Source organism: Ziziphus jujuba, chromosome 8 (genome assembly GCF_031755915.1).
Source record: "Ziziphus jujuba cultivar Dongzao chromosome 8, ASM3175591v1".
In the NCBI taxonomy this organism is placed as follows: Eukaryota; Viridiplantae; Streptophyta; class Magnoliopsida; order Rosales; family Rhamnaceae; genus Ziziphus; species Ziziphus jujuba.
Genome location: NC_083386.1, coordinates 14,667,122 through 14,679,945, shown reverse-complemented (window position 1 = coordinate 14,679,945; position 12,824 = coordinate 14,667,122). Strand labels below are relative to the sequence as shown.

Genomic DNA, 12,824 nt, shown 5'->3' with positions numbered 1-12,824 from the left:
TCAAAAAAATTTCCTTCTGTATGAAATTAATTTCCTCCGGTTGAAAAATTATTTCAATAGATGAATAAATTAATATTGGGATAAAAAAGAATGAAAATAGGAGTGCAAACAAAATATGTTATGAAATCAACGAATGAAAGTCCAATAGATTTATTAGCTATAAAATCTTTCAGTCTCATGCAGTGGTACAAGCATTACTAACATTTCTTTAAAATAGGGTATCACATAATACATATATATATATATATATATATATATATATATATATATATATATATATATATATATATATATATATATATTTAATTCAATTATTACTATATATATCTTAATGACAATTAACCATTAAGATGAAGATGGATTTAGCAATAGAGGTCGCATCATTATCATTCATCTGTTTCTCACTTCTTGAAGAAAGCACTTCACATCCCTATCATTGCGTATTTCTGTAGGATCCAACTTTTCTGCATATCGTTTATATATCAATTTTAGCTTTAGCAAATATTCATTTCTATCTATCTCAATAGAATTAAAAATCCTATCTTCTAACTTTGATTTTGTGCATCTTTTGACAATGAAAACCATTATATTTTTACCATTCTGATACTTTCAATGACCACCATCATTTCGCACCAATGTTCCATCATATAGAATCGCAATTACAATATCATCATTTTCTATTTTACTACAAAATTAAATAAATAATATTAAACTAAATTAATAAATATATAAAAATATGAATAATACTAAACAAACATTTTAACTATCTCAAAAAAACCATTTTTTTCTTTTTTCTTTCCACAAATATAACGTTTTCCTACTGGTTGAAAACTAGCGAAAAATTAGCATAAAATTAGAAGAAATTGACAAACAGATGGAAAATGGCGGAAGTTCTTATTTTTTGTCAATTTTCCTTCGCTTTTACTGGTTTTCGCAATTTTTCAATTCTACACAATTTTTTTTCTTCCATTTTCATGTCATATGTAACCTAAGTACTTCTAAACTCAAATATAACAGCTTATAAACTAATTTATTACATATCCATATTAAAAAAAACCTTAAAAATATCAATTCATTTAGCAAAAATATTTTTACATTTAATTAAAATAATGTAGAAGTTAATAGAAAGAAAAAAGAGAAAAGTTTTACTTGAGTTTAGCTTCAAAAATGAGAAAATACAAGAAAAAGAGAGTGAGAGCAAGTGCCAAGGAGAACAAGATCGATAGAGTAAAAAAAAAAATTTAGGTGAATTTGTGTTTCTTTGAAAATGAGGAAAAAGGAAAAGAGGGTGGTATGTTTAATAATTTTCAATTTAGTTAAGGATATTTTTATCCACAATTGGTTAGTTTTTTTAGAAAAAAATTAATTTTTGCTATTTTTCAATTTTGAATGTGGCAAGTGGCTATTTTTCCAAAAAACCCTAAAATATATAAGTTGAATAATAGTTTGATAAAAAAAAAAAAGGTTGTTTGTATACATAAATAAAAGAAAACAGTTAAATGTATCATTTTAAATAAAAAGCTGAATAATAGTTTGATTAACTTATCGGATAAAATTGAGACAAAAATAAAATGCAAAGAGGCTAAACCAAAATTTAAAAAAAAAAAAAAACAATTCTATTCATATTATAAAAGTTACTATATACATTTGTATATAGTCTATATACGGTCATATTAAAATTAAAAGAAAAAACAAGCCTGATTTTTTAGCCAAAAAAAAAAAAAGGCATCATGCAAAAGTTCTTTCCTTTAGGTCTAGGGTTCTAAGAAATCAAAATCAAATAAAAAAGCTCTAGGTGTTCCACTTTATTAAACATCCATTTGTTCAATTCTTGGTGAGTTTGGCTTTTCACTCTTTTGCTAAAAATTCAACAATAGAAGTTTTATAAAAATCATTGTGATGATATTTGTTATTATTTAAAAAATAAAAAAATAAAAAAAAACCTCTTTTTCCTTGTTCTCCATCTCTCTCCTATCTCTTTATGTGTCGTTGACCATTTGCAAAATTGTCCATTTGCCGATCGTCGTCTCCATTCATCTGTCGTCTAGAAGTATTCGAACATTGGCTTTATTATTTTCTCATAAGCTGAAATTTGGTATTCGAATGTCCACTCCAAAAGCTTAAGTATAGAGCGCCTTTTTTTTTTTTTTTTTTTTTTTTTGTGGGTAATATGTAACATGAAATCAAAAGAAAAATATTTTGCGCTTAGTATTGTATCTAGCATTTGATTTTTTGGTTTTGTTTTAAGTATTTGAAACTACTTATGACATTTTATAGATGTATATTATTAAAATGTTAAAAAATTATTAAGATTGTAATGTTTTTAGTAAGTTTTATTGCGCGAATAGAATTATCCAACTAAAAATGAAGCAAGAGAGAAGGATAGCCCCATTTTCCAAAATGCATCAAGCAAAAACTAGAAAGTACTAAATAGAAGAGGGCTATAGTGAAATTAACTTAGAAAATTAACACTCAAATAACAAAATGAACCTGACCCATAAATTTGTACATGTTATTTTGTTCTTGCCATGTAAAGCTTCGAAGTAGCAGGATAGGCAGTTGTGAAAGTATTTTGGAATGTATCAAAACCTTTTGAATTTGACAGTTTAGACAAATTAGTTGGTTTACCATGGGACTTGAAAATCATACAGACATAATAGTACATTTCAAATTATAAATATATGAGCTGGGAAGCGAAAACAAAAATAAATCTACACAAGAACCAGACTCGTCACCGGTTAATATCAAACCCAATATCATCAAATCCCAAACACTTTTAGAATAGGAAAGAGCTTACTCAATGGCTGAGGTTTGAGATTTTGCATCTTTATCCAGGTGGGAAATAACTTTCTCAGGCTCAAGCTCATATATTGCATTTGCATCCTTATCTGTTCGGCAATTGGCAGAGGTATGAACGCTTTGAACTTGCTTGAAATGCAATTTCCATCATTCCAGAGAAATGTCAAACAATGAAATGATTACCTACCAACTTTGGATATCATCTATAAGCTGAAGACACAATTTTGTATTTAAATTTTCAAAAATTACAAGAAGGCTAAAAGAATATTATAGTTACACTCAAAACATATAATAGTCTCTTTTGCTGCTTCTTGATTGAACTTATCATTCCAAAACCGCAGTAAAAAGGCATACATTTGAATCTGTTGGCATTCATACTGCAACAGAATCCGAGCTGTTGCTTCCAGAATTCTCTTTCCTTTCTGCCTGAAGCGATCTGCACAATGATTCGAGTTTTTCTTTCTGATTCCTCGTCCTCTCCAAACGCTTCTTCAACTGTTCACGCTGCATGGAGAAACAGAAATTCCAACTTTTTTAAACATAAGATCAAACTCTATTTTGCAATTCATAAGCAATTAACCACCATGTATATCCAAAAAACAGAGGAGCTAGGGGACATATAAAAAATCCATCTAAGTTGCAGGGAGATTATAATGATAACTATAGTAGATGAAAGTATGAGCTAAAGCTAGAGCAGAGAGTTGCTGATGTATAAAATTCTGCACTTGAAAATTAAAATGTCAATAAAATGGAAAAACAAAGAGGATTGAAACAAGCTATATACAGTCATGAAATCCATAGCAGCATGAAGGAAAATAGGGAGTCATAAGGTTGGGAAGGTATGGATTTGAATATGTACTGTCGACTGATGAATAACATAAATGATAATCATATAAATGCAAGCAACCGTACCTCATCTACAAGTTCTATAAGAGTAATATCTGATTTATCCGTTTTGTTCTTCAAGAATAAATTCTCCTTCTTCAGTTCCTTGATAGATTTCGCCATCTATGTTTACATATGTGACAATCAGAAAGGCAACTTCTTTAACAGAACAAATCATACAGTTGTTACAACTCTAAGACTAAATAATCAGAAAAAGTGCATCCTAATTAGTAACTCGAAGAAATAAGTATACCTTTTCAATTTCTTGCTTAAAAGTTTCAAAAACTTCATTGCTTTTTAACAATGCATCCTGGAAGACCAAAAAGGAAAGCATTTAAGGTCAGGTATAATAACATAAAGCCCAAAAAAGAAAGGATTTAAGGTCAGGTAAAATAACATAAAGCTTCAAGTACTAAGAAGGTGCCCTGCCATGCACCTTGAACAAATTCCATTTGCAGAAGGGAAAACCCAATATTGCTAGGTTGAGCATGTAATGTGGTTAATCCCTAGAACAAGAGAGAGTTCTCTACCCATCAACCTTGTTTAGCAAGTCAAAGCATTGGAAGGCTTGTGAAGTCTAAGCACAATTACCCAAGTTGCAATAACACAGGGAGGGACAAGTAGGGATTCACAGCTTGCTAATCAAGCAGACAAGTTGTGAATTTGCTATTTACGAGTTAGCATGACAAGTAACCATAAATGTGCTCGACAATTTTCTGTTAACACTATGGCTTCAAACTAAAATCCTCACAACCTCAAACCAGTGATCAGATGTCATGAAAATAGAAATCTACAAATAGACTTGATGATAACCATGATGAAAGATGAGCACGCATAGATTACTGATTTTTTACCTGCAACAGATGTTTACATTTTTTCAATAATTTGTAACTTGGTGATAAAAGTATTGCATGCATATCTTGTACTAAAGTGGCTATACATCTACCATTCAAAAGGAAATGAACCCTCCGAAATGTCTAACCAGTCAGAACTTCCATCAGTGAGAAAATTCTATTAAATATCTCTATATTATTAATAACAAAATTTAAATAAAATCAGTAGATATTATTTGTATGGTAAGACACAAAAACAGAAAGTTAACCTGGAATTGTTGGAATTTTTCTCCATCTGCTGTCAACTGTAACCGCAAATTTTTTTCAGTTGCCAGTAACTGCGAAACCTGTTCAGCATATAATTTCATCTGTGACTGTTCTTGCACTAATTTCTCCTCATGTTGCTTTATCTTCAAATCAGCAATCTGAAGTTCCAGTTCCTTCTGCTTTAACTGCACATCAAAATCCAAACAACTAAAACCATCCTTGTAGAAAATTAGAAGTCATTCTAACTTTTTCTGTACATCTTGAGAATTTACCCTCTGTGCATGTTGCTGTTCTGAAAGTGCATATTGATCGGCCAGCTGCTTCAGATTACTTCTTAACCTAAATAGGAAGTTATTTATGTCAGGATTAAATTTCAAAACCACAAAGATACAAAAGAGCAACAATATCAAGTTATTAAGTAGCACCTGCACAAGCTAGCTTTCATATTTATTTACCAAAAAGAAAAAAGAAAAAGCTAGCTTTCATATTTACTTTTACTTTAAACGAAAAATATTTGCGCTTATGATCCGAACCATTACTAGTTACCATGAGCAATGAGAGACTCGACAACTGTTGGACAGAAGCCAAACTAAATTAAGAATTGGAAGTTTGAGTTTTAGGAAACAAAATGTAAGCTTCAAATTTTGGTGGGGAACATGTGAGACTGCTGAAAATGTAATTTGAATATATTTAACCTATAAAATGATATTTTCAAACTTGTCAGTTTAGAATACAATGTTAACTAACTAAGGATTCTCTTCGGTAAACTAGGGGACACTGGGAGAGGGAATCCCTTATATAGTAAAGATTATATTCCAAATGAATGACAACACAAATTCTTTTTAATGATATGGAAATAATGCAACCTAAGAAAGAACTACCTTTTTTAGATCCATAAATGTAGTAAGGTCCCAAGGACAGAAATGGTTCGAAAGGAAACAAAAAGGCAAAGAGTCCATATAACCAGTGATAAATAAACTTAGACTTCTCTCTGCACCATTTGTTTCCGTATAAAGAATATTAAACTCCATTCTGCTTCAGTTGTCACATTCTAAATTCATTACTTCGTTGAAAAATTACATCCCATTGTCTGAAAAATAAATTGTCAAGGGTTTTGAAGATTCTAACTTATAAATTAATAAATATCATTCTGCTCTAATTGTTTTGCATGCACCATAGTGACGTTCGAGCCATTATTCATGATATACTAATTACTTTTGATATTATTTGAGCAAAGTAGTTTCTTAGAGAAAAAACAGAATAATGTAAAAATTAACATTCTCCACTGACATGCTTGATCTTACATCTCATTCTCCTTTAGCTGAGAGAGACATTCATCCTTCTGCTCCTCTAGCTTATTGCCCACATCCTATAACCAAAGAAACTATTTAAAAAACTATATAAGATATAACAAAATACCAAATATTGTGCTGAAGGTGTCATATTATGGGAAAATATAAAAGTAGCTAGTGGCACTGAAGGGAAAATTTAAACTTTTTACTCAAGAAAGAATCTATGCAACAAGAACTTTCCTTTGTAAGCATTATCAGTTTATGGACAAGACATCACACCATAGACACTTATTAGGAGTCTCACACTCATGTTGCAATGTATGGTCTTTCGACAAGGAAACTCATATCATATCCATGGTAATTTTCTTATGCTTTAAACTATGTATGTGAACTCCCTTGCATAACTCTACATTGATAAATCAGACATGAAGCTTCAAACATGCTATTCAACCAGACTATAAGCAATTGCAAATAAACTATAGGTCAAATCATCATAACAGTTCCTATAAATTCAAGATAATCAAACTAACTACTTATTATTCAAAATAATGAAACTTTATCTGTTGTACATGCAGCAATATTGAGAGGATCAAGAATGTCAAGATCTCTCTCTGTTGGATTATCTCAATGCAAAGTAAAGCCCAAAATCTCATTTCAGCTTTCTCATTTTATTATTTCATATCTTACACTTCTTTTTCTGAGGAGTCTGGTAGTTTTCAAGCCCATATTAGCAAAGCATGATTACATTTCCAACCAAACACACTCTTCATACACTGTTTCTTCCACAATTTTGTTTGTGCAATTTCTACAGCTCATGATAGAGCTGAAACATCAAAACTACATCAACAATTGTGGTGCTTATGTTATTTATATAAATACAAGGTTTTGAGTTCAAACTTTGTTGAGGACTTCTAACCTCAAACTTGTAACTTATAGCATGTCATAAAATTCCATTCAAAATTTCAAACAAATTTGAGAAAAAATAACCAGTAATTCCAAAACAAGATCTGTCAAGATTCACATGTCATTAGAATATCATTTGTGATGCATCAACCATAGTTTCTTTAAACTTTATGATTGGATACATCCACTGGAGAAATTCCTATAAGTACATTACAGTTAGTACAACCTCAAAACCGTCTACAATTCATATATAAACATTCTACATTTTGAATCATATATTATTAATTTCTAGAGGACTTAATACACCTATAAAATACACAAATTGTTTCTCCTTGGAATCTAGGGTAAAAAGAGACACGGATGAAATGCCCAAATTAAGTCGAGTCCTAATACTTCAACAGAATAATAAATATAAGTTATACCTTTATCGCATCTTGGAATTTGGCTGATAGATCTAATCTCAAACTTTGTCCCTCTGTTGACACCCTTTTACATTCATCCTATTAGAATTACAAGAGAGCCATCGTAAGAAAATGAATACAAACCAATTTTACACTTATCGTATTAAAATTGTACGAGAAGAACCATAAAAGTAGAGACAGTATCACGAGCTAAGTATTACATACCACACTTCATTCATGTGAATTAATTAAATTTCAAGACTGAAGACTAACCTCAATCATTCAATGAATCAAGCAAATAAAAAAGTGAAACCCACCAATAGAATAGTTCATCACTAGGTCTATAATTTATCAAACAAAAAAATTGAAAAATACACCCCTTTCAACCAGTTGCTTCAATTTAACTGCAATGTTCCCTGTTACAAGTGCTCAGAGAACTGAAAGCCTAAGTAGTAGGCAATAGAGTGCACAAATGTACCAAAACCAGGCAGCATGAATATAAAGCCATTGCATATAGAAGCATGACTGATTGCAAAGCACATAGTTTAATATCAAATTTCAACCTTAAAGTAGATAAACCAATATTATGAATCAATGACTAGTGACTACATAAGAAAAGGATCGCTGACAAACTAAAAGCCTCATTATAATTAATTACCTAAAGGAAAAAGAAAAAAAAAAAAATTCCAGTTGCATACTCTCCAACTTATGTGTAATGGAGTGAAGACCCCAAGAATCCAATGATTACAAGGATGTTGCAAGGAGTTTCGAGAGTTTTGTTGAATTACAAACAAGTCTACTTCAGCTCTAAATCAAACACAGTCCCTTTTATCATGAACTGAATACATTTACTTTTGCCAACAGGCTGTATAGCAAGTATAATTAATCTATCATGCTTTCTTGTTCTTTAAATTTTTACCAAGACAGCTAAATTCCAGTGAAATATCTGAAGTGCAAAGCCAAAGTTTATCCTTCAATTTCACCCGGTCCTGAACAAAATTAACCATAACTTGCATTAAAAAAAGGAATTTGAAGTTGGGTGGGGTTGGATGGAGTGAGGTCAGGGATTAGAAAGAATATGAGACATGAGCTTTGCATGACCAACCTTGACCCAAAACCATTGTCAATTAATCTCAAGCATCCAAGACAATCTAAATATACAAAAACAATTAACAACTACTGGAGGAAGAAGATAGAGCACATATAGGATACCTACCATTAGTATTTTGTTTTGACGTTGTAATTCCCTACATAATGACTCAAGCTTATCTCGAACAGCAATAGCTGCAAATGTAAAGAGAGTGAATTTAATCATATAAATTTAAAGTTACCTAAATATGTGGATGGGTATAAAAGTTAGGATACTATATACACCTCTTAGCAATCAATTTTCTTGAAATAAGAATATGGTGTCTTTTTGTAATTAAAAATTTTAAATTCATTTAGAGAATACTAACAGCAACAAGTTTCAACCTGCATCTCCAGAGTGAATATCAGCATCATTCTTTTTCAAGAGCTCATGGTGTAAACATAAGTATATTGTATAATGATTAACTTACCTGCATCTCTTACCTGCATCTCTTTCAGCAAGTACTTGTTGATACTTCAAAGTGAACTCCAGAAACTCCTTCTCTGACTTAAAGGTACGCTTCACACTCTTGCGTTTAGTTTCAGTGGTTTCCTGGGGTAATAGTACAAGCTAGTGAACTGACTTGTCATAGTATATAATTGTGAATACAAATATATATATAAAATAAGTTAAATCTCAGCAAGTCAAAAGATCCATTTCACATGACTCAGAAGGATGTACTTTTTTAGCAAACAAGATAAAATCGAAATTTGCATTATAAAGGATTCAAGAATAACTTGACCAATCAGAAGCATATAAACTTTATAATCAATAATAGATCTTACACTCTTTTTCAGTAGTATCAATGATAAACCAAAATGTGGAGTGGGAAGATGCAAAATAATTATCATAAATAAAAATATATAAAATAAAATAACTGGTAACAGAAAAAAATAAAAAAAAATAAAAGTTTAATAACATAACTGTTAACAAAGAAACGAATCGGTGTAGAACATAAGGATATTAGTTTACAGCATGAAGAACCATTACACACACCCACACAAATACACATACTAAATACTAGCATGCTCAACCAGAGAGCTATTCTAAACAGCTTATGACACCTACAATTGAAGTAGAAACTAATGTGTGAAATTTGAATTGTTGAAATTGTTTAGTTTACATGTCAATTTTACCATATTATCTAGAATGTGATGGTTGTTTAGGCTATACCTAAAAATACAGGGGTGAAAAAGGAAGAAAATAAACAGCATCAACTAGCAGACCTTCACATAAAATCTAAGAAATTATCATCTGACCACACACACATATTAGAAGACATACATTACAAAGAATTATTTTTCTGGGAGATTGGAAAAATAAAATCTAAATTACTTTAAAGGAATTCTCTGTAGATAATTATAAAGAAATAATTTTCCTAAGGCCTTTACAATTTTCACAAATCAAATTTGATTGTGAAAAAAATAATAAATAAAAGGGGAAAAAATTAAGAACAATAACTCTTTTTTTTTATTATTATATGAATGAAAGATCAAGAAGTATAATTTTACTGACAGGTTTTCTGTTTTTAGAAGCATCAGCATTCTCCCTTGAACATGTTTCCTTTGTATTGCCTTTTGGCGCATCCAGACCTCCTTCAGTGGCTGCAAAAGTAATGATACATGAGTGCACCAAAAATGTCATATATCAAAAGCAAGGGACATAACTACATATATATATATATATATATACTCAGTTTCATAAACATAAGGAGCAATTGCAAGGAAAAGAAATTTACATCTCTCCGAACTTTGACATTGTGCTTCGTTTTGCTCCTTTACCTCACAGCAGTCCAATACTGCAGCTGATGCATCTGAAACAGAATTAGCTGAATTGGGTATGACTGGTGTCCCTTCCGTCTGCTCCACACGGCCCTTTCCGGACACTTCAACCAAGTCCACTGAAGCATCAAAATTATCTGTTTCAGATAATTGAACAGGAAAAGTTCTCAGTTTCTGGGTCTTCTCTGCCCTACCCTGGCATTCTTGAAACTCATTTGCAGACAGCTCATGCCTGGATTCGTTTGAACTATCAATTTCTGGAATATTATCCTGCTTGTAATCATCCAGAGGCCTCTCTTGTTCAACACTCGGAGTTAGAGGAGCAAGAGCCTCTGTAGAGCTTTCAACAAACCCATCTGGCAATGAATCTACTTCAGGAAGCTGATTTGCATCTGGATTCTCCATATTGTCTACAATTCAACAAACTTGTTTATAATTTTGAAATAATATTACCACGACCCTCAACGTGGTTGCCAAACTAATAGGAAGAAAAATTAAAATTAAGGAATAATTTGGTTCAAGGTAAATATTGGCATTCCAATTTCCAGTATGCATCTGGCAATGAAATAACATAAAGTTCAAAAAAAGTCTACAAGGTTACTAATCGTTACTTTGTACCTAACTCTTGTTTGAGGAAAGAGAAAACACTTTATTATTACACACTCATAAATTGACATCAGGCAACACCCTTCCTCACAACCCATAACAGCAATGAGGGACCCAATTTCTGTCACTTCCCAAAGTCTGGAACCAGTTGATACTTGTCCAAATCAATCTCAACCAAGAAAGATGCCACAAACTATGTATAAATGGAACAGAAAACATCTACAGATCAATTTGGAAATGAAATGAAATGAAATAAAATAAGCCACGAACAAAACTTGTCAGCAGTAATAGTATGATAAAACTAAGAATTTATTTTTACAGTTTTCATTATAAAGGAGCTATCTTTGCGACCACAAAGAAGGCCTCATCTGCAGCTCTCCATCACAAAATTCACAAAAACCAAGAACAATAGTTGAAGTAGGGGTGTCCATCTCACAATTCTAGATGCTAGTATCAATATCAGCCAGCTCATTGCATTAAGTTGGCAGAGAAAATCTATTTTTCCTTCTGATATAGCTTTGTGTTTAAGATTCTAGATGACAACCCCAACTGTTGCACTTGCCACCCACCAAACTAATTAGTAGCCAGGATTATGCATGTTCAACTTCTACATTCTCAGTTGAATTGTATGACTTACTTGACTGACCTATAAGGTATTTTTTCAACAAAAAAAATCAGTTGGCAAATACAATCTAAAACCTAAGTCATAACGACAATGACTATCCATCGTGCTTTTACCTCCATTATTTTGTGCATGAACAAAAGATCGTTTCCATGGGATTATATTTTAAACATTTTTCTAAATATTATATTATCATTATTATTGAGAAGATAATGTTCAAATTTCAGAAGCAAAAATCCATATGGTTTACAGTGTGAATCTAGCTACGGTTCCCAACTCCTTACAACTGGAACTATAAGGAAAAAATAGCAAAATCCCCATATCAAAAACCCTAATTTCCAGATAAGCTCATTAGCATTCTCACGAATTTATTCTAAATTGTTATTACGTTCCAAAAAAATGTTACCATTAGTACAACCCGTTTGGTTGCTGAGTAATCCAAAGAGAAAAACCAAAAAAGCTAAACATTTTAAAGCCACACCGTGCGCTGCATAAATATTCAAGATAAATAATCTAAATCAAAACCAAACTCGATAATTAAAAAATGCTATTTTTGGCTAAAAACTTTCCCAGCATTTTTCCCGGAAACCAAACGGCACAATAAAGTGATATTCAGCTTGCGAACAGAGAAAATTGCGTGCAAATGAAATCGCAATCAGCATCAGATTAGTCTAACAAAAATAGTAATTGAAACATTTGAAAAAAAAAAAAAAGCTAAGAGGCGGGTGGGAGAGAGAAAAATTACCAACTAAAAAGCAGAGGAATATGAGAGAGAGAGAGAGAGAGAGAGAGGATGAAAATGATCAGCGTAGAAGAGATGGTGGGTTGGGTTCCGCCAAAACTGATTTTCTGGGCTGCTGTGTTTGTTTTGGGTGCTTTTGGTGTTTTTAAGTGCTGCCAATTGCCACTTTCAGTCTCTTTCTTAGAGAGATTGGAAGCAAAGACACATGGACACGCACTTTCAGCGTCTTCTTTTTTCTTTTGTTTTTTTTGGGGTGGAAATCAAAAGCTTCATTAACTTGAGTTTTATATATGTATATATATATATATATATATGTAATTGTAAATAAAAAATATTAAATATTATTCTAAATCCTAATCACACATTTGTATACTCAAAAAAAAAAAAAAAAAAAAATTTGTAACGCAAAATTTTGATAAAATTAGATATATATAAAACTCTATTTTATTGTTATGAATTATGTTCTACTAATTTGGCAAAGTTTATTTAAAAAAAAAAAAAAAAAAAGAACCTTTATGTTTGGACAAAATTAGTAAGAAAATAATAATTTTTGAAATAATGTGA

At 31.3% G+C, this 12,824-nt stretch overlaps 1 protein-coding gene across 2 annotated transcripts; it reads right to left on the bottom strand.

Annotated features, from left to right (window-relative positions):
- Positions 1-2,911: 2,911 nt before the first annotated feature.
- On the bottom strand, positions 2,912-12,517 carry LOC107413653 (uncharacterized). Of its 2 annotated transcripts, XM_060819722.1 has the most exons (13): positions 12,264-12,517; positions 10,485-10,700; positions 10,248-10,409; positions 10,025-10,113; positions 8,953-9,061; positions 8,597-8,664; positions 7,402-7,479; positions 6,089-6,153; positions 5,057-5,123; positions 4,787-4,969; positions 3,938-3,994; positions 3,712-3,807; positions 2,912-3,303 (listed from the first exon to the last, which is right to left on the bottom strand). In XM_060819722.1, exons 2-13 carry the CDS (start codon positions 10,693-10,695, stop codon positions 3,172-3,174), a joined length of 1,317 nt encoding a protein of 438 aa, XP_060675705.1. In that variant the 5' UTR covers positions 10,696-10,700; positions 12,264-12,517; the 3' UTR covers positions 2,912-3,171. The 2 variants fall into 2 exon arrangements, with proteins under 2 accessions (XP_060675705.1, XP_060675703.1); XM_060819720.1 differs by having other exon boundaries at positions 10,248-10,700; positions 12,264-12,516.
- Between the last annotated feature and the right edge of the window lie 307 nt (positions 12,518-12,824).